We start from the raw sequence: 21,946 nt of genomic DNA on the forward strand, positions 1-21,946 counted from the left end.
ATAAATAAATACATAAAGCTACTTACAGTTTTTGCATATGTGTACAGAACACAAGAGCTAACAGACCAGAGCTACTTCTAAACTAAGGTTAATTAAATTGTTTTAACAAGCTTGACTTAAGAAAAGGGATCTAATTCACGTGGTAATTGCAGGTGTAAGCTCCACACACAAGATACTGGCAGATTTTGTAGCTGAACAGATGTATCATTGTTTAGTTTTTTGCTGTTCTTTGTGGTTTGAAGAATCAAGAATAATTATTGACGAAGAACAACTTTAGGTCCTTTGCAACTTATCAAAGAGCAGTGACAAGACCTGAAACCCTGCTGCAGCTCCAGAAATCGCAGGGAGCTAAAGCAATGGCTCCTCAACACCATCCATGAGAGGGTCATAAGAGGTGATCCAGAACCAAAGCACCTCTACCATTAACCATCAGTACGCAGGGCATCCCATGAGACTTTCCCAAGAACACTTAGTGATAAACTGATCAAATGGATTTGGGAACCTGTATTCACAGGAGGCACAGACCAAATTCCTCCTTCACTCCTGTAAACCCCTTTCCACAGTGAAATTACTGTTCACATCCACACTGAATCTAGAGCCTCCAGCCTAAACACCAGGTTGTGGGCTAGGTCTCAAGAAAAAGGAAATTGAAGGCAGAAGCAGAGCTGCCAGGTAATAGACGTCAGTTCCAGTAACCACAGGAACGATACACAGTGGATGCAGAATTTTCGTCATATTTTAAAGATTATATTTCTCCCAGTGGATTATTAGCAATAGCTACCCAAGAGATCTGACTCTGTCCCTTTCTTGTTTGAATTCTGCCACACGGTGCAAAGATTTCTTGAGCTACGTTCAGCAAGCATATCTCAAATCCCATGGAGGGTACTGGAGATTAAAAGAAAATGGTGCTTTTAAGTATTTTTCTGGTTAAAATCTCAACAGAGCATGGCACGACATGCAGAAAACAGAATGCTATATTGAGGATTATACCTTGCAGTGATGTGATACAGGCAGATATCAATGCCTGAGTCTGTCATATCTTTAAGTATGTGCCTCCTGCTCACCCAGGTGTATTTTGTAGATGTGCTCACATAAATCCCTTTGTAACAGGGTAGAAAGATTCCTAACTTCATTGTGACTCTGAAAATCTTAAATTATATACATAAAGTATATCAAGTATATACTTGATATAAAGTATATCAAGTGCATATTTTGTAAAATACATAGAATCTCATATACAAGTACTAATTCCTCTGGGAACAGCAAAACATGTTGAGGAGAGAGCAGTTAAAGCATAAAGTTAAAGCATACTTATTATCCTGCTGTTGCTGTTGATCTTTTATTGCTCTACAAGTATTCAGCAAGAATTCATTCCTATGAAAAAGTGCCCCTGACAACTGAGTGCTTAGATCTCTCTCAGAAGAGGTCAGTTTTCCAGCCTGATAACAATCCCCATCCTCAACTTTATTCCAATGATTGGTCTTCTTCCTTTTTTTCTAAAACAGAAAAAACCTCTCACTAAGGAGTATGTGTTCAAGCTGGATTTCCCTACATTTTCAGCAGGCTTCATTTTCCTTATGGACCCTGGGTAAGCAGCCTCTGGTCTGCTAGTCAGCCCTTTTTCAGGTTTTTCTATTTTGCTTTGGACAGCAGCATGGTATAACTGCTAAAGGATTGCCAGCGGCTGAAACGATGCACCAAACTGGCATGACTGAGCAAGTTTTACCGCCTGCCACTGCTTACAGATACTGTCCGAACTATTTCTAGCAGATACTGGTGCCTTCTTTTAGGGGCTAGTTATCATTTCTTGCATGATGTTGGGAGTCGATAGCTGAGGATCACAGAGCACGTCCGTGCCTCGGCAGGAAGCAGCACCTTCTCCCGACTCCTGCTCTGCTCCCCCGCCTTGACCCACAGACCTGTTCAACTGCTCCTGGAAAATGCCTTTCCTATAAAAATAATGTTCTTTAAAAGAAACCAAAACCTTCCTCATTTCATAGTTCTTAACACATCAATACTGCTCTAAGGCATCAGGATAGCAAAACACTAAACTCACTGAAGGAGAAATACAGTCCTGTTTAGCTTCATTGCAGCTCACAGTTGCTTGCAGAGCACGGACTTTTAAATGCTGGTTGAAACCTAAAATAAGTCCTTTATGTATACTAAGAAATCAGTATGTGATAGACTACTAGAAGTAAAAGAGCAAAGTCAAGAGCGGAGCACTGCACGGCACAGGGATGTCCTGCTTGAGGCCAGGGGCTGGCTTCACCAAGTAACACCCAGCTACTGTCTCGGAGCAGCCGTCCATGTTGCTGCTGCTTCTACACAATGCTTTACTCCTTGCTCAAAAGACAAAATGATTGCCTAATTGTCTCTAGACCATCTTCAAGCAAACAGTATCAAAACTTGTCTGAGAGCTTGAGGACTGCAATTTTATCAGTACCGAGTGAGGAAAAAATGTCTGCTTTTTTTGTCTTAAAACGCTGCACTTGTAAATATCTCGTCAAATTCTCCTGAACTGGGAGACAATTAAATATCTGATGATAAAAAAATCCCCCCAAAACTAAGTTTCCAGTTTTTCTTCAATATGAATATAAGAGAAAATCTCTTTTATGTGTTTTCACAGCCTTTTGCACTCAAATTTAATTAATGGTCATAAATTCCAAGAAATACTTTCTCCAAAGCATCCTTTTCAGAGCCCTCACTTCTTACCCAGTTTATTTATTGCATGGGGATTTATCCAAGGTGGAGTCAATAACACTGCAGCTACCTACTCATCTAATCCCCTGCTCAAGTACATTCAGCAGAGCGTGCCAGAACTTGGTTGTTCCATTCCAGTTGCAGGGAGCCTGCCCCGTCCCAGCGCAGCGAAGGCTGAGCAAAACCTTCCCTGCCATTGCTCCTGTGGCACCAAAAGAAAAAGCAGGAGGCCCATCTTTCCTGTGATCTTTCCTTTTTGTTGGCATACAGACAAAAAACTGCACTCATGCGAGGCATTAAAACTTTGAAATGAAAGGGAAAAAAAGGCAAATGAAAGAAAAAACCCCCACAACTTAAAATGGAGATACTCCCCCTCCTGCCCAAAACAATATGGGGGTATAAAACTGAAGGAAAGCTGTTATTAAAAAGGGTAGGCTGTGAGTTACAAAAATACAGGTAGAGTATATGAAAAATGCCAGGAAGTCAAGATTCCTGGCACAGGAAAGGGATGAACATGTACAGGACAGAGAAATCCTAAAACTAAGAGTATCACAATCCAAAAATCTAAGATTAAATTAAGACTAAGATTAAATCCCACAAGTGTATGGTTTAAAGGGTGAAAACAAATAAACTGTAAACCATAGTTTTAGTTCCAAATAAATCTCTTTTTCATTTTGGAAAAAAAACCAGCATACATTAAGAATAACATGCCAGGCCCTGCCCAGTCAGCAAAAGGGCAAAACCAACAGGACAACAAGAATTACACTAAAGCGGAGAGGCAAAAGTCATAACTGATGAATTATTATTTAATGATTAGAATGGGAAAGTAAACTGCCATTTTGGTCATGTCAGACCCGGTGGGCTGTGTACTAGCGAAAGATAATAAGTAATACTCTGTAACCCAAGAAGTTTATAATGTGAGAGAGACACAGTTAATAAAACAAGCAAGGGGAATAAAGCAGGTAGATGTGGAACAACAAATTATGACCACGGCTGCTTTGAAGTGACTGGCTGCTCATAATTTTGATCTAGCCCTTTTCTCCAGCTGCTAAACTGCATTAATACAGTTAAAAATACCTTTTCTGCTTTTTTGGTTTCCTTATTGTTTTCTCTTTTAATAAAACTTATTAATTGCCAAAGGAGTTGTGTATGGCAGAGTAAGTGGGTCACAAGCCATATTCTGAAAGCACTAGTGAAAATGCCAATGTTTTTGAACTCCTGATTTAGGCAGTATATATTTCCTAAACTAGTTTCCGTTTCAATAGTTCCCGTGTTTTACTGTTTCCTTCTTTCTTTTTCCCCTGTGTGTCTCCTAGGAGCTGCTTGATTCATATCCTACATGGACTATGGAGAGCTTCAGCTACCGTGGCTTCATCTCTAAGATGCTGTGAAATAGGGAGTATTCTTAATTAATTCCTCAGACACCCAGCAGACGGAAACTGCCACCTTTATCTACCGTCTACTGCTCCCTTCCACCTCCAGGCGTGAACGGCCCGGCTCCAAGCTGGCAGCCTTTCCCAGCGGTAGCATTTTCCCTTCAAATGAGCCCCACTGAAAATGACAGCACTCGGCCACACACAGTTCTGGCAAAAATAGCCTCTAAACAAGAGAAAAAGCCCAACAGTTTTCATCGAGGAGACATGTCAGCTCCTGAGGCTTGCACCTCTTGCAGAGAGTGAGCTAAGCGCTTCAGGAATAAAGTCAAAGTAATAGCAGGTTTGCACAGTTGGTACTTTCACAGAAAGCATACACCAATCTCACACTAGACCAGGACTAGTAAATCAGCTTTCCAAGTGCAAGTGTTGCACAGAAGAGAGACAGGGGTACATCAAACTGGCTTTAACTTATGCAGTTTTAGGGGCGAGGCTCCAGATTTCACCCGTACTGTACCCACGGACCCCCCCCCCCCCATGGACAGATCATTCCTCAATAGAGAGCAACTTCATTGATTTTCTAACAGAACAGAGATTCATTTGCTTGGCAAAGAATAGGATAGGAGTACATCAGCAAGCAGATCCTTTTGAAAGGAATGGGTTTATTTCTCCAGCTGCTGAATAACATGACATTAGGGGGGTTTTTTATTCCTTAAAAAGAGGCAAAATTAACAAGCAGCATTTACGAATGCAATACAGCCTCATTTGATCAATGTTTTCTCCCTATATTAAGATGTTTGTTAATCATTCATTCCATAATTTTCCTAAAATGCTTGCTCAATACATTAAAAAGTATGCATCTCTATACATTCAATTACACGCAGAAAATTTCTATTGCTTGATTGGGGAGTCACAATGCCAACAGCTCTCATAGCTTGCCATCTCTGAAGACAGAATCATAGTTAATACTTAGTATAACTAGGCTTTTCATCTTAAACTGTAATTACTTTCCACTTCAGAACTACAGAATGAAGCATCTTCCTATACTTAAGCCTCACAACACACGGCCAGCTTGCAAAAACCGGACACAGAGCATTATCGATTTTCTCAAGGGAGTAAGATATTTGCTAACTGCCAAGAACAAACAGTAAATATTCATGTGTAGCTTAAGGAGATGCAGCATGAGAAATGACATATGTTACTCTGTCCATAGTCTGGAAAATCACTGCAGCTGAATGAAATCTCAGTTTATCACAAACCAAGCAATATGAAAAACTACAACAGCCTCTAGGAAATTATTAACATATAAAGAAAAGGATAGCAAAGGTTTTATTTGCAGGTCTAACAAGGGGAAGGAATAAACTTCAATGTAAATACTTGCTGTTTAAAGAAAAGGTTCAGCAGAAACAGGTTTAAATGAGATTTGACAAAAAAAAAAAAAAGTATCTTACTGCCTGCAAGTTATGAGCGTGATCAAGCATTCAGAAAAAAAACCCAGCATCAGCACTGCAGCTGAAATTGCAACTCACTTGATATACAGAATAAAGAGGCTGCAATTCCAAAAGGCTTCCATACTTTTTATATATTTATACACACACACATATATATACATACACACATATTCATGCTTTCTCAGTAACCTTCCACAGCAAGTCATCATAACCACATCAGAGCAAGGGAGTAAGAAACAGCAAGCAAACATAAAATGCCTTTAAAGAGTCATTAATCACAACATTGCTTATTAAAGAAAGGAATGAAATAAATAAAAAAACGTTTCAAACCCACAATCAGTAGCTTGATCAAAACAACAAAAAATCCTTACCTCTGTGTTTTTATTCCTGGCTTCTCTCCTTGCTGCTTTTTCTTTTAGTCTCTTCTCCTAAAACAAACAAGATACACAGTTTAAAAGCAAACTCATGCATTTTTTTCTTTTACTATTTTAAGATTAAAGTTGAGCCACCTAGATATTTTTAATGCACACATGCTATACTGGTGGTATTCACCCTACATGTTACTGATGAAAAGTGATAAATAAAAAAATCTCATTGAGATATTATTCATTATTCTTGCTCTTAAAGGAAATAAAACTACAAGAATGATTCAAACTCACATTTTATCTTCACCAAGACTTGTTACTCTTAAAGGAATGATGTAGCTAAGTATTTTGACAAAGTTAGTATTTGTCTCTAAAACAGGGTAGTTAAAACGGCACCAAGAGATCCAACTTTTCTTATTTCTCAGTGGCTTAATATAAAGTCCAATCCATTTAACAAACTAAAATGATGATTTTCCTAACTTCAGAACTGCTAAAGGAACTGGGGAGTGAAAGCTAAAACACCCTCTCCCTAGCTTTCGTATCTCCATTATTAACACTCTACAATAGCATTTGCTTAGTAATTGCATCGATTCAGAAACCATAACATTAAGTTCCCTCCACCAAAGGGATTCTGCTATGGGAAAATGAGCAAAATGCAATGATAAAATTAATTCAAAGCTGCCTGCCAGATTTCTGAGCACAGAAAATTGGCCAAGATATTTAATTCAATTGACATTTATTGCTGCTTTTTTTGTTGTTGTTCTTATTGGGATTGATTTATTTTTAAACCAACTGAAGGATTATCTCTAATTTAGACTCTGTCAGGTTCTTACAATTGAACATGCTTTAAATTATCTATTTCATGAAGTAAGGACAGAAATTCAGGTGAGGGCACATGAAAAAAAGAAAAACATGCCAATCCTTCTTCTTTTTTTGTCTTAGTGATGCTGATGACATTGGTATTGAAACTTTTTTATGCTAGCATAAAAACGTTTATGGAACACAACTCTCAGTTTCTTTGAGCAATATAGGCCATTCCTAGCATCAGTACATTTAGAAGAGAGTCCACATAAAAGGGGACATTACTTCAATGTCAGTCCCGGGGCAACACCTCAGCACAGAGAAGGCTGAAGACCAGTCACATTTCAGCTCACTTGTGGGAGTAAGGAGAAAACCACAGCTCCAGCAGTCCTGGAGCCATATCATCACAATGATGCGACTAAACCATACTGGTAGGTGCCACACAAAGTTGCTTAGAAAAGCAGTGTGTTTGAGTGCAGACCTGGGAAAAGGAGAACACAGCCACCACGATTTTCAAAATTGGAGTCTAAATTCAGTTTCTTTTGAGCCATTTCTCTGGTATGTGCCATTTTCTATTCTCCCAATTGCTCAAACTATATAAGTGTTAGCTTACTTTCAAACTCTCTTTCTATTCAGAAAGTGACTTATTCAAGTCAACCTCTTCTCTCCAAATCAAAACTAAAAAGACAGAGTTCATTCCCCACCCAAAAGACAGGAACAAAACTGCATAAGGTTTGTGTTTCTTTACTTTATACAGTTCTCCAATGCTGTTTGCAAAGCTGCCTGGTACAAACACCTCAATATACTCAAAGAGAGTAGACAGATACAACACAGCTGTCTTCTTATTTCAGGTTTGTTAAAGTAAGTAAAAGCAATAAAAAATAATTACATTTAAGGCCACAAGGGCACTATATGGGGCAAAAGAAGCCACCAGGACCAAGTATTGTCTGGTACGGACACAGGCAGTCCGCTCTCCAACAAGCTAGACCTAAGCACTGTGACCTCATGGTCGTAACATGGTCATCCATGTTAGGATTCCTTCTCTTCCAAGTCAAATTTGTAATAATTTCTGATCATTTTTACTTATGCTTTTCTAATGATTTTACCTAAGTTTTCCACTTTCACCCACTCTGTTTTTAAATGGTTTAGTTGTGCATTCTTCGCTCTTTGGGGTCACCACTGCCGTTCTCTCATTTTTCTGCTAAAACTGTGATCATTTTCAAACTTTACCACTGAAAAAGTGAAAGAGAACAGAGCTAGAAAGTAACACACCAGATATTACAAAGCAGAATAAAGCAGCTTTTAAACTGGATAGTACAGAAAATTTTAGATAGAAAAATTATATGGTATATGAAAAGACAGTGTCTTAACTACAGCCACAGGCTTAAGCCAGTATAGCAGCAGTCAAAGTTCCTGCTCAAGGGATTTACAACAGAGCACTGAAAAGACAGGTATGAAAGCAGGAGATTGACATAATGCCATAGAAGAGGAGTACGCCAGACAGCATAATATCTGTAAGTCTCTAAAGAATGGTAAAGACACAAAAAGATTCTAAAGTTAATAGGTGCAGAGATTGAAATCAGGAGTACAAAAGAAAAACAAGACACAGTAGCAATCAACAGGAGATGCTGTCAAGACCTTTTTTTTTTTTTTTTTTTTTTTTTTAAGGGAAAGAGAGGGGATTTTTTTCCTTGTCAATGAAAAACAAAAGCAGATTTTGCATAGGGTGCATCTGCGTTGGCAGTGAGTTGGAGCTAGGAGTGCATTTCGAAAGCCGATGTCCTAATCAGGCCCACTTCCACTGCGTTTCATGTTACAAGGCAGTCCTCAGGAGCACAGCTAATACACTCCAACCAACACTGGGCATTCACAGGGTCACAGGATCATTCCAACTGGGAGGAACATCAGGGGGTCTCTGGTGCAAGCTCCAGCTCACAGCAGGGTCCGCTCTGAGGTCAGGCCAGGCTGTGCAGGGTCTCATCTAGCTGGGTCAAAATCCCAAGGCTGGAGACTGCACAACACCTCTGGGCAACCTGTGCCAAGCCTGGCTGTCCTCACACGGAAAAAGTTTCCCTTACATCCATGCTGAACCTCTTTTTTAACTTATGGCCATCATCTCTTGCCCTCTTGCTCGGCATTGCTGTGAAGTGCCCGGCTCCATCTCTGTGTCCTCCATGACCTCTCTGTAGGTGTTGGGGGCTGCTGTCAGGTCCCCCCAAAGCTGTCTCTGCTCCAGGCTGAACAAGCCCAGCTCCCCCAGCCTCTCCTCGCAGGACCGCCATCTCAGGGACCTCAGCTGACCTCACTCGTAGTTTGTCAATGCCCTCTTCTACTGGTGGTGTGTGGGATGTCATGAATACTGAGCAGAGGAATGACTTCCCTCAGAGTGATTCAGTTCAAAGCATCAGATGAGAGCTAATGCAGTGTAACCCACCACCGCCACCACCACACAGCATGCAATCTGGTTTTCAGCACCATCTTACTCTGCAATCTTGGTCTTACTGGGCTATTTCGCTTGCTCGTGCAGGAACAGCCATCAGGCTTTAGCTTAGGCTTCAATTCCGGAAAACAATCCTATTAAGGCACTGCTTAAATTTATACACAGCTTCAAGCACATGTGTAAGTACATACAGTGTACTGAACAAATGCTTAAATACTTTTCCCCAGTCAGGACCTTATTTCCTATTACCCAGAGGACAGCTGTATATTCTACTGTGCCAAGATACTATCCCCACATAATAAAGACACCCTTTTATATGACTGCATGAAACCCAAAAATTAACTACCTTGCCTTAGGTTACAAAGAAATGCTTCAGCACAGCTAGAAACACAGATCTCCACTCAGATGAGTATTTTAACTACGATGCCATTCATTCTCACATTGCTACTGCTATGAAGAAATATGGGCCCATGCAGAACACACATGGACAACATACTGTAAAGAAGCTGTAAAAAGGAATCAAATGAGGCAAAGCTGAATCAGTCGAACAGTTGGATATTGATTTATTTCATGTGAATAGATTCTGTTCATTTATGGATAAGCCTGTAACTACCTGTAACTACTAAGCTGTCCAACATTATTTTTCACACACAGGAAAAAATAATAGAAAAGTCTGGATTTTCTTGGAATACCTAAAGTGTAAAATAATATGAATGCCAGGTTTTATCACTGTTCTATCAAGCTATAAATCATTACTTGTAAAACTAGCACATAATTTAGAGATGAAAAATCCAATTTACTACAGCAGGAAAACAAAAGATTATGTTTCAAGGTATGAATACTTAATTATATATGTTACCGGCTGTCACTCTGTTATAGCATAACTTCATAACACGGCACCATGAGGCTGTCAGATAAAACTCTAAAACATCACAATCTGATCAAATACTCTTTTATCTACAATGGTGAAGTCAAACATCCATATTTTCTTTTACATTCATATTGAATAGCTCTCGTTTGTACCCATACAGCACCTTCCTCACAGCTGAAAGATCTAGTCATGTCCTTTCCAGGCTATCAAGACGGAGGATGAGAAAGAAGTTTAACCAAAATATCAATGCAATAATCTGTCGTAGCTTAACTTCTAAGAAAGTGCTTCCAGCCCTTTTAGACCAAAACCAAGCAATCTCACCATAGAGGCAGTAGCCATAACATTCATTTATCATCTTAGGTCAGCAACATGGCGTGTGCAGGTTTTGAACAGTGGCTAAATGCAGATTACCTAGACATCACTTAAGGAGCAGTTTGAATAGATCAAGAACCACGGGTTCATGAACTTACGAAACAGAAGAGGTGATGGGATCAATGTGCCTGACTACCACAACACAGGCTGTAAGACTGAATCACTGAATCAATCTACTGCAGTGGTCACATCCTGGTTTAGAAGAACACTCCATCTAGATTTTAAAACATTTCACTGAAGGACAGTAGTCCGCAATCTTTCAATACTAGCTGCTGTTATTAGTTACTGCTGTTAGTAGTCTGAGCTTACTTATCTTTGATTTTTAGATCCTGTCCAAACTGTCTAACTGGTCTCTTGACCAGTTCGAAGGAACCCCCATTATCAAAGTTTAGGTCCTTACGTAGATACATGCTGACATGCTGACCATGCTTCCTCTTAACTTCCCTGTTTGCAAGGTGAAGAAAATCAATTCCAGATGTCTCTCAGCAGTGAGGTCTACTTTCCTAAATATTTCAGGAACAGACATATCTGAGATCTCACCATCTCCCAGCCCTACCTGTCATATCTGTTTGTATATTCAATAATTCTATCAGCCCTTTTGATCCTGTCAGAAAAATCCTACTGCAATAGTTCACATTGACCTGATCAACCACATCACCCAAATCTTTTTTAAGGTCTCTAAGGAAGAGTCAGTCCTAAAACTCTGTTCTAAATTTCTTCTTCCTAGAAATTTGTATTTCTGCTTATCTTAAAACACAGCTTTCTTTGCTTGAGCCCAACTTAGCAAGAAAGCTTTCTTCCATGTCACCAAAAACATCCTGAAATAATACACTTCCCATGGACCCACTAGAAACATCTACTTAATCAGAAGCCACTGGTTTGGGATGTTCCAGTTACTGAGGTTTTGGTCCATTTAATTTGTGCCATGTTTATTTATTAATCGAGACACTTAAGTGAAAAACCTCGCAGAAATGTCAGTGTATTTCATAGATGCATTTACAAACCACATTCTGCTCTGATAAAACCACATATACACACACAGCTCACTACATGCCTGCTTTCCACAAAACCACACTGGTTAGCATTATATTTCTTTCATTTAATTCTTCATTAAGACAGCCTTGTGCCAGTCATTCTGTTACTCTGGTGTGGACTAGCAGCAGGCTGAGTTACTAGCTTATTTTCCTCAAAAGCATTTGCATGGTAGTTCTCAAACTCCTCCAGAACTCTCCCGCTGGTTCAACACCCTTTTAAAACCAACATTAATGGTATTACACAGTTTAGAGACCTTCTTGATCAGCTTTTTAAAATTTCCTGCAAATTATCTTTCTTCCCAATTACACATCTAGTTAACAAGGACGTTTAATAACCTCAGTAATCATGGGGATGAAAGTTTTTAGTCATCATCACGTAATATGGCTAAATCATTTGGCTTTCAGCTAAACAAAGAAGAGTTATGATGACTGAACCCTTCTACCTTTCCTGCACTAGAACCGACAACAGAACCAGCTCTGCCTAACAAGGAGCCAAAGCCACGGGTAAAGCTGCTTCTAATATACAGAAAAGCTACTCGCTGTTCTTAACTCTGAAGTTAAGAAGTCTGCCACTGGCTTCTTTTCACACTCATATTTCCTCTTTCTTTCACTGTTTCGTTTTAAATCAAAAACTCATACCCCTTTTACTTCTCCCTCAAGACTCCAACACACTTATTAAAAAGAAATATTCTAACATTTACATTCCATGTTCTCAAGCTGAGGTAAAAAAAAAAAAAAAAAAAAAAAAAACCAAAACCCAAACAAAACACTAGCATGGCAGCTCTGTCTAGTTGGTGAGGTTGGGAATATGTGAAAGATGCATATATAAACAGTTTACAAGCCAATTTTTTATTTATAAAAAAAGAAAATCCAGCAATTTTGAAAGCTGGAAATTCTTCCCTGCCCCCGCCCAGGAAATTCCCTCTTCCTTTGACTCTCTTCTTTCTACAGTTGATTAAGAGTTCATTTTACTTTGTCCAGAGGGTTAACTGCGATATTTAAAAAAATATAGGTTTATTGCCATGTATTATTAACAGCTTTGTTTCATATAGTAATTTTTCTTTCAGCATTTTAATTTGTAAACAGCTTGTACAATAAAAGCCTCCTTTCTTTCTCTTAAAGAATTTGTACATAGGTCCTAACTGCTCAGATTTACATTAAATAAATTCCTTTAGTTGGTGACATACTGCGGTTTTACCAGCCTAAAATTTCACTGACCTCTTCTGTTTACTTACCTAAAGGCAAGAAACAGTTTCACTCACTACAACTAATGCATCTCATGGCACGTTGAGCCCTGAGAGCATTAAAAAAGCTTATGGCAAACCTATTCCCTGTAAAAATTTCACGTTCATCTGAGTCATCTGAAGTCTTTTTATTTAAATGCACAAGAACTCCCGCCGGTTTTGATTAAAGATTTTAATGCTGCGTTTTTAATAACTGATCCTTTACATACTGGTGCAATAATTTGGAGCTACCAACCTATTCTATTTAAAAGCTGAGGTAATGGTCTACACACAATAGTTCTTAGAGGTGGCTGAGGTTTGGAACAAATCACTCTGTTGCCTGGAAAAATCTGGCTGGCATTTGCAAATACATCTTAGTTGATACCAGCACCTCATATAATTTCTCCGTATTTTACTATCTCTTGTTATTTTAGTGGGACATAGTTAGGGACAGTCAGCTGTGCTGCAGAAAATACACACACAGCTGTTCAAAAATTCATAGTATCTCTTATATACTGGCATTGTCGTATTCAAGAGCTGGTTTCCACCCAAATTTTAAAGCACAAATGTGCTCTGAAAACTGACAATAAATGGCACTGTGGTATCCCACATTTGTCTTCTCTCATATTTCGCACGAAGTTTGTGCTGCTTACATGCAAAATACATTTTTATTATTATTTTTAACTGCTCAGCTTGCAAGCAACTTGGTATCTGAAAATCCAGCTCTAATAAATATGGCACCAGCCCATAAAGCAAGATTACTAACTTCTAGCTACACAGTCAGCACACACATGAGCCAACACAGAATCAAATGGTGCCCTCTTCCGTGGTGGCTTTGCTCTACACAGGTGGATAGGAGAAAAACTAGAATTAGTTAGAACTAGTTATTAATTACTTAAAAATAAACAGAATGGGGGAGGACTGAATATACATTGAGTAAGAAAATTCTGTTTCGGCAGTCACTTTTTGGCCGTTGCTACATTTTTTATTGCTATGTGGTTTAATATTTGTCTTGTTACAGAGATTAGCAAATCATCTACATGCAAGCAATGCTCCAACCACCAAAACAAACCAACATTCCCAACTGAAAGATAAAATTGAATCAACTTATTAGTATCTCTTTGAATATTATTTTCAATGAAAAAAAAATTGGAAATTAAGTACAAAATTGGTTACTATTAAATAAACAAATTTTAATACCTTCAGGAAAAAAAGCAGAACCTTTTTGATTATTTTGTGTTTGTTTTGTTTTGCTTTTTTAAAATCTCTTAACATTTGGTTTTAGAAATCTATTAAATAAACCCTTCAAGCAATAAACTATACAAATATAACAATGTAAACCTCATCTGTAGAGCTGATGTTAGAGCTGATGTTTACTTTACAGGCAGGGAAACTGAAATACATAGGTCTAGTATGACCTATTTAAGACAACATAGGAAAAGTGTGATGTCAAAAGCATGTGAAAGACAGCACAGTGACAATCTTAAAACATTAAACAAGCACTGGAAAAGGTCTTAGAGGCAGTTGGGAAAAAAAAGCATCCTCATATAGAAGAAGAAAACACAAACCAGCAGAAATTGACCCTTAGAAGGACAATGTTAGAATGAAACCAACACAGGAAACCAGCTGACAAAACTGAAAATTATCCCTTTCTCATTTAACATCTGAACACACTGAGCATGTTTTAAGGACAGAAAATTTTTTTAAAAGTTTGTAAGTAGGCCACCTGGTTTAAACATATGTATGCTTAACACATATATATTGTCGCAGAAGTGATTTGGGATGTTTATCGACCAAGGAGGAAAGGGACACAAGGTAGGACACATGTATACATACAGTTTGTTTCTCACAAACAGACTTCCAATAAGAAAGAGATGTTAAATCATAGCAATTAGAATACAGAGGCAGTCCAGTAACCATCTTTTTTGTGTGCAAATGGCATCTGAGATAGATTCTGAACCAACAGAAATCAAAGGTATTCTTTCAAATGAATTCACAGACTCTTCCATCCCATCCTGTATATAATACATACACAAACACACAGAGGGAGGTACAGGTAACCCTAATTCAACTTAAAATACACTTTCAACAGAATTACATCAGCAATTAAGTTAGTTAACAGTGTTTAGAAGTAACATTTAAAGCTGTAAACTAAAATCTTAATGACAAAATCAATGGGAGTTGCACTGCAAAACACACTAGTATCTTCTAGAGAAAAGTAGAGGAAAAAGGCTGATGAATCATAGAACAATAGAATGGTTTGGGTTGGAAGGGACCTTAAAGATCATCTGGGTCCAACCCCCCTGCCATGGGCAGAGACACCTTCCACTAGACCAGGTTGCTCAAAGCCCCATCCAACCTGGCCTTGAACACTTCCAGGGATGGAGCATCCACAGCTTCTCTGGGCAACCTGTTCCAGTGCCTCACCACCCTCATTGTAAAGAATTTCTTCCTAATAGTTGACCTAAATCTACCCTCTTTCAGTTAAAAGTCATTACCCCTTGTCCTAGCACTATGCCCCCTTGTAAAAAGTCCATCTCTATCTTTCTACTTGTAGGCCCCTTTCAGGTCCTGGAAGGCTGCTATGAGGTCTCAGTGGAGCCTTCTCTTCTCCAGGCTGAACAAACCCAACTCTGTCAGCCTGTCCTCATAGGAGAGGTGCTCCAGCCCACTGATCATCTTTGTGGCCCTCCTCTGGACTCGCTCCAACAGGTCCATGTCCTTCTTATGTTGGGGGCTCCAGAGCTGAACGCAGTACTGAAGAGGCACTTCATCCAATTCTGTGGCTGCTTTTGGTTTTGAAGGGAAGATACCATTTAAGAGTGGGAATTCATAATCTAGACAGGTCACAGACTCTTGAGCTGTCTTAATGTAGCTGCTCTTAAGGAAACACCCAACTCTCACACACCACATCCGAGAGAAGGCAGAAAACCCCCGCAGCTATCTGTGCCTGCTCATGCAGATGCAGGCCCCCAGCAGTACCCAAACACTCAGCAACCAAAGGGTGCAGCTGCCATCAGAAGCTGCTAGGTTGCCTCAAAGACCCATGAAAGGTAGAGGTCAGCATTTTGGGCAGTTGTGCCATTACATCCTCTGGTAGGACAAGCAGCCTAGCACTGGAAGTTCTTCCCCTTACAGCACTACAGCTGCAACTCCACCTGAGCTGAAGTTAAATTAAGCCTGTGCTACTTCAGCCTCCACCCACCTTCCAGCTGCGTTTTCCTGGCATTCACCTGATTAAAGTGTACACAAACAACCTATTCACAGTTATTTCATTTCCTCATTTTTCACATCAACAAGATGAGGCCAAGAACTCTGATTTTGCTGGAAAACTTAGAAAACATTCAAGGGCACTTCAAGCTTTAAGTGTAGCCCATCCAGCTGTTGAAGTGAAAGAAAAGTAAACAATGCGCAAGCCCTTGCCTCCGCCAGCAGCATGGCGAGGCCGGATGGATGCTGCTGCTAAGACTGAAAAGGGATGTCTGTCAACTCACTTGTCAGTGTCCATTCCCCTTATCTTAATAGCTCTGCACTTGGAACATAACAGCAGCATTGCCTGCACACAATAGCTATGAAAGGGCTCAGATAGGCTTTCTAACAAAGTAATACTCTCTTGATTTATTTTACACATGTCTCCAGCTCTAACACTTTTCTTCTTTGCCATTCAGCAAAATGCTCCTCTAAGCAGCAACGTTCTTCCCTTTATATTTTGCTCCTATGCTGGCACACTCTTTAAGCGACAGAACTTTATCGTCCTCACCCAGCACCACATTAAACCAACTGTGCAATTACACTGAAATCTGACAGATTTCACCTCAAAGTGAAGGACTATTCAAGTGCTTTACTTAATAAAGAGCATGGTACTACACTGAGTTTTTTTTCCCTTCAGATTATTTCCTTTGAAATACGATGCAATCTCTCTTCAGAATTAATGTCAATTGATTTCAAATCAGAAATATTTTTCATGGGTGCATTTATCTTCCAGCATACTGAATGGTTTGTGCTGTATAGCATCTATTTTTGTTTTTATTAATTGCATATAATTTTTTTTTAGCCATGAGTAAAGATTTGATAAAATAAAGAAAATCCCTGGGACGTCTTTTCTGTTTCTTCAACTGTTATATACAGGATTCAATGATCTATCACGATATGCTACAAGTACTTTTAGGATTATTTTATAAAACTATAAACCAAACATGTTTAAATTGTAACTATTCTGTCATCAACAGAAATCATTTGCAAAAGCAGGACTGAGAGCGAGACAGAGCCTAGAGCTCCAGTTGGAGGAGGGATACAAAAGGGCTGCCAAAGGAAGGAGCAAGGTGCAAGGTGTTCTCGCCCGAGAGCTTTCCCGTCTGGGCCATAGCCCAGCCAACGCAAGGGGCTGCTCAGCCGAAGTGTGGGGTCAGGCTTGTAGCAGGGGCTGGAAGTAGGAGAGAGACAAAGGCTACAGCATTACAGCAGGAAGTAAACCCCAAGGAATGCAGTGTGGCACAAGATACAAAAGGAAAAATAATCCACTATAAGTATCAGCTGACATCTTAACTGATTTGGTCACACCGTTCTTCTACTACTACTTAAAATTACCAGCATTACTGCTTTTAAAAATAAACTCACAGTTTGATTCTAACCTTCGGCCAACTGCAGGTTGTAAAGGAAATTAATTCTTCCTTCGTAAGTGAACCTACATCTCTTTTTCAAATTCCTACATCAGGTGAATCTTTCATTGGATCGATTCAATTCATACAGATTTTAAGTCATCATGAGGTGACCATAGCTTTCCAGGTACTCACTCCAAGCATGCTAGATGTCCTGTATAGCTGTATAGTACCTTTTCTTCCCCTTAATGCCCCCAGAAACCTTCATGCTTTTCAAGCATCAGCTCTAAACTCAGTACTGAGGCTGTTATAGCATCCCTAGTATTACAACCCCATTTTTCTTCTTCAGAGGAAGCATCCTTTCCAGATTCTAAAGAACTGTATGTGAATTAATATAGAATTAATAAAGTTACAGTCTGTCTCCTACTCTCCCCTCCTGTATACTGCTAAAAAAAATTATTAGAAAATACTCTTTTTGAACTCCATGTTTAAATCTACCTGGATGGTCTCTCTAGGGATACCTTGAATGTAATAATGTGGTTTGTAAGGATATCCTGTTAACAGTGAGAGAAAGACAAGGAGGAGAAAAAGTAATAAACTGAACACCAAATATACTAACGCTAACAAGCAGTAAGGCAGACAGCAACAGAGACCTGAACTCCTAAGTCACTGATAGATGAACAATAAAGGAACCACAGAAGCACAACCTTGAGAAGGTTCACACAGAACTTCGTAACTGATAAGAACAAGAGAAACAAGGTTATCTACGTTTATCAGTCTCATGGGAACGAGCAAACTTATTACAAAATATTTGAAAGGCACTGTGAGACTGTGTGGAAAGACCAGCACCTGGAAAGACCCACGGTCACAGCCAGTGACTGTGTAAGGGTGCTATGGCATGGGTATGGATATTGGACATACTTAGGGCCCATGCTATTATTTAAGGGATTGGCGAATGTGAGTGTGCTTGTGAATCAAGGGAGTGAGGGTGTTGGTAGTTCTGCTAGAGACTTCAACCTTGATCAACCAGCAAGAAGTAATAAGCTTGTGTTGCCTGTGCTGTTCATGTTTATGTGAGTGCTGCCTGTGTTTATCTTTTCTGCATCTCGTTTTTGTGGCCACCCATGTGTGTATTGCGTGTGCACATCTGTGCAATACATGTGCAGCCTTGCTAGGGCTGGGTCTGTAACCTGGAACAGCAGCGGCCTCCATCTAACACACCTGCAGAAGAAACCTCCTGGGTTGAAATCCAAGGGATTTGGCTTCCCTTACCAGTCTGCAATCTTCCATTTTCAAGAATGAATTTTAATCAGAAAGTTATTGAATAAATTCACTGGGGTAAGTATACTCTTCCTGAAACTGCAAGCTTTTTATTTTATAAAAGTCTTTCCATAAAGTCTGGTATGAAGAATTTCCTCTTTTAGCCTTGGAAAGAGTTAATTAAGTAATAATATTTGGGAGAGCAAATATACGAAGGATGAAATACCACAGTGTATCCTGCTCATTAAAACCATCCACTCTCCCATTAACAAACGCATTTAGGGAACAGGAGACAAACCAATCAGAGGCACTCTGTTTCAATACAGTTTCTAAAATAGTTCTATGTTTTCTACTGAATTAAGAACAGTATGAGCAAAACTGAGAGACCACGTAACTTTGGACTTCAGGTGGTACAAATCAGCACCATTTCATTAGCACAAGGGCCACAAAATATCTCCAGTTTCCTCCCAGCAACAGCAGTATCTTCTGAAAGATTCCCCCTGTGACCGCAAGTCTAACTGCTGTCATACCTCTACAACCATGGTTGTTTAACTTCTTCCAGGAGGGTACTCCCTGCACCTTGCAGTATCAGGCCCCTGAAGACAGCCCCAGTTTGTTTGCTACTAATACCGCCCAAATAAAATAAAATAAATTTACTTCTAGCCATCTTCTCACATTGATCATCCCAAGTTCACAGCATATCTTACTTGCTGGAAAGTGAGGTAAGAAATAAGGTTCCTATTCATTTTTCCTTCAGCACCAATAGGCATTTTTGTAAGCTTAGGTTAGTATACAGAAAGAGAGGTTATTAAGAAGTGAGATGAATCCCTCTGTGCCACTATTTTCCTCCTAACAACAGTGCATTTTCAGTTGAAAACCTGAAAAATAGAGTGCAAAAACATGTTCTGAATACTTTATTCACTTCTCCCTTTATGGTTGTTTATAACATTTTACACATTTCAAAAAAGCTCAAATCTATACCTCTCACTGGGCTGTCATTAAATATCCATTAATGCAGAATTCTTTTCACATCATCTCAATCAGTGTTACTGCCCTTTCCCTTGTGCTCAACTGCTAAAATTTACTTTGCTTCCAAAACTTCAATAAGCATTAATTACATCACAATTATACATCAGATTTTTATTTATTTTATTTATTTATCCATCTCATTTTCAATTCTTCCCCATTTGGGGAGGAAGGAGAGGATAACAAAATGTGAGACTCATGAAGGAAACATAATTATAGTGTAGATGCTTTGCAAGTTTCCACAAGCCTTAAGGCACTGCAACACACATCTCCTCTAATCCAAGAATCTCATGAATGCACCAAAACGTATTTCTGATCATACTGAAAACTGTGCTCATTTAAATGACATTCACAAATGGATTTAAAAGCAATGGCCTGTGGATACTTTCTGAATAGTTCTGCTATTCATCAGAAACGGCTTTGCAAAGACAGTTCATATTAAGCTGACAGGCCATATTCACCTAAAAAAAGCTATTTTGTGCAAGTTTTGGTTTTAAGAAGTTCATTTTTTTTTCCCCAAAGATATTTTATCTTCAAGATTATACTGAAGAAACCATAAGAGGGGGATTCTCAATGGAAGATGACCTATAATATTACAAGGTTTATAAAAACATTGTTTTTTCTACATCTACTCACATCTAAATCAATATCTGAACCCATGTGCAAGATATAAAAACTGGATGAAACGACATATGCTTTCATCGCCTTCCGTAAATTATTCTGTTATCTAAGTCACCATTTTAAAGCCAATGTAGAGACTTCAGGGATTAGCATACATTCACCTTCAGAGGACTTTTTGATTACTGATGTACCTAATTACGTAGCAGACTGCTACCTTTGGTTTATACAAAACCAAAACACATTTGTCTCTAGTGGTCTTCTAATCTACCTGTATAATAACTCTATTAAGAGTTAGCAAGTTTCAAAAATTGATTTAAAGGAAAAAATAAAAACTGCCAAAATTACAAACCAGGAAACTACACCAAGCATCAGCTGCAGTAGGAAGGAATTAAGAGGAGGAAATATGAATTAAGACACAGACATTTGAAACTTGCTGAAAATGAAGGAACAGAAGAAAGTTAAATTGATGAAAAAGTTAAGTAAAGATCTTGAACAAATCAGAAGCAAAAGCAGAGAGGAAAAATTTAACCATGGCGTTTTCAAAAGCTAGGAAGGAGAAAGAGAGAGTTATGGGAGATTTCATTAACCAAGGTGGAAAACCAAGAAACAGCCAGTTGTCACATCTGGCTGTTAGAAAAGATGTCAAATGGACAAAGAAAAGATCCACAGCAGTCTGCTTGTGGGAAGGAAATTAAAACAAAGATGGGAATGAAATAATTACTGTTATTGCAGAAAGGAAAGGTCAGATGACAGAGTTCGTGCTATGCCATGATGTATTTTGGCTGATACTGAAGTACAGAGGATTTTAAAAGAAGCAATGACAGTCACAAGTGATAGATTTAAGACTTTGTATGAAAGGCACTGCTGAATGCCAGTGAGGGGATGTATAAGATGGGATGAAATTATGTGACTTTCAAAAGCTCCTCTTTCAATGACACAAGAAGGGGCACTAAGACATCCGTACTCATGCAAAATTTGAAGTCATGAAAATAAGATAAGAAAGTCTCCTAGTCTTTATGTTGCTTTTGTATCCTTTGTTGGTAACACACTTGAATTTCTTTTAAGTTTCATTCTCTCCCTCCAAATGAGGCTAAGAAATAACTTACACCACTAGCCCATCAGGCTTACATACACAACCCAACTTTTACCAGCAAATTCAGACAACGATCAGACACCTGATCAGGCTTCTGCAGTACAAGTCATGATACACGGACTTGGGTAGTTCTTCTCACTGGTTCCCCAGTGACTCGAAAAAAGGGAAACATTGCACCTATTTTTAAAAAGGGTAGAAAGGAGGACCCTGGGAACTACCAACCTGTCAGCCTCACCCCTGTGCCTGGGAAGATCATGGAACAGATCCTCCTGGAAGCTATGCTAAGGCACATGGAGGACAGGGAGGTGATTTGAAACAGTCAGCACGGCTTCACCAAGGGCAAGTCCTGCCTGACCCACCTAGTGGCCTTCTATGATGGCGTAACTACATCAGTGGACGAGGGAAGAGCTATGGATGTCGTCTATCTATCCAGACTTCTGTAAGGCCTTTGACATGGTCCCCCACAACATCCTTCTCTCTAAATTGGAGAAACAGATTTGATGGACAGACTGTTCGGTGGATGAGGAATTGCTTGGATGGTCACATCCAGAGGGTAGTGGTGAATGGCTCAATGTCCAGATGGAGATCAGTGACAAGTGGTGTCCCTCAGGGATTGTACTGGGACCAGTACTGTTTAATATCTTCATCAATGACATAGACAGCAGGATCAAGTGCACCCTCACCAAGTTTGCAGATGACACCAAGCTGAGTGGTGTGG

At 39.3% G+C, this 21,946-nt stretch overlaps 1 protein-coding gene across 2 annotated transcripts in view; it reads right to left on the reverse strand.

Annotated features, from left to right (window-relative positions):
• The window catches only part of DDX10 (DEAD-box helicase 10), a 193,139-nt gene that overhangs the window by 48,485 nt on the left and 122,708 nt on the right, over positions 1-21,946 (reverse strand). For both annotated transcript variants that reach the window (XM_087757197.1, XM_087757196.1), the window contains one exon: positions 5,896-5,952. In XM_087757197.1, coding sequence (XP_087613323.1) covers positions 5,896-5,952 — 57 coding nt within the window. The remainder of the gene's footprint in view (positions 1-5,895; positions 5,953-21,946) is intronic.

This window comes from Nipponia nippon, unplaced genomic scaffold, assembly GCF_047370975.1.
Source record: "Nipponia nippon isolate SJK-2023a ecotype South Korea unplaced genomic scaffold, ASM4737097v1 scaffold_2, whole genome shotgun sequence".
Classification (NCBI taxonomy): domain Eukaryota; kingdom Metazoa; phylum Chordata; class Aves; order Pelecaniformes; family Threskiornithidae; genus Nipponia; species Nipponia nippon.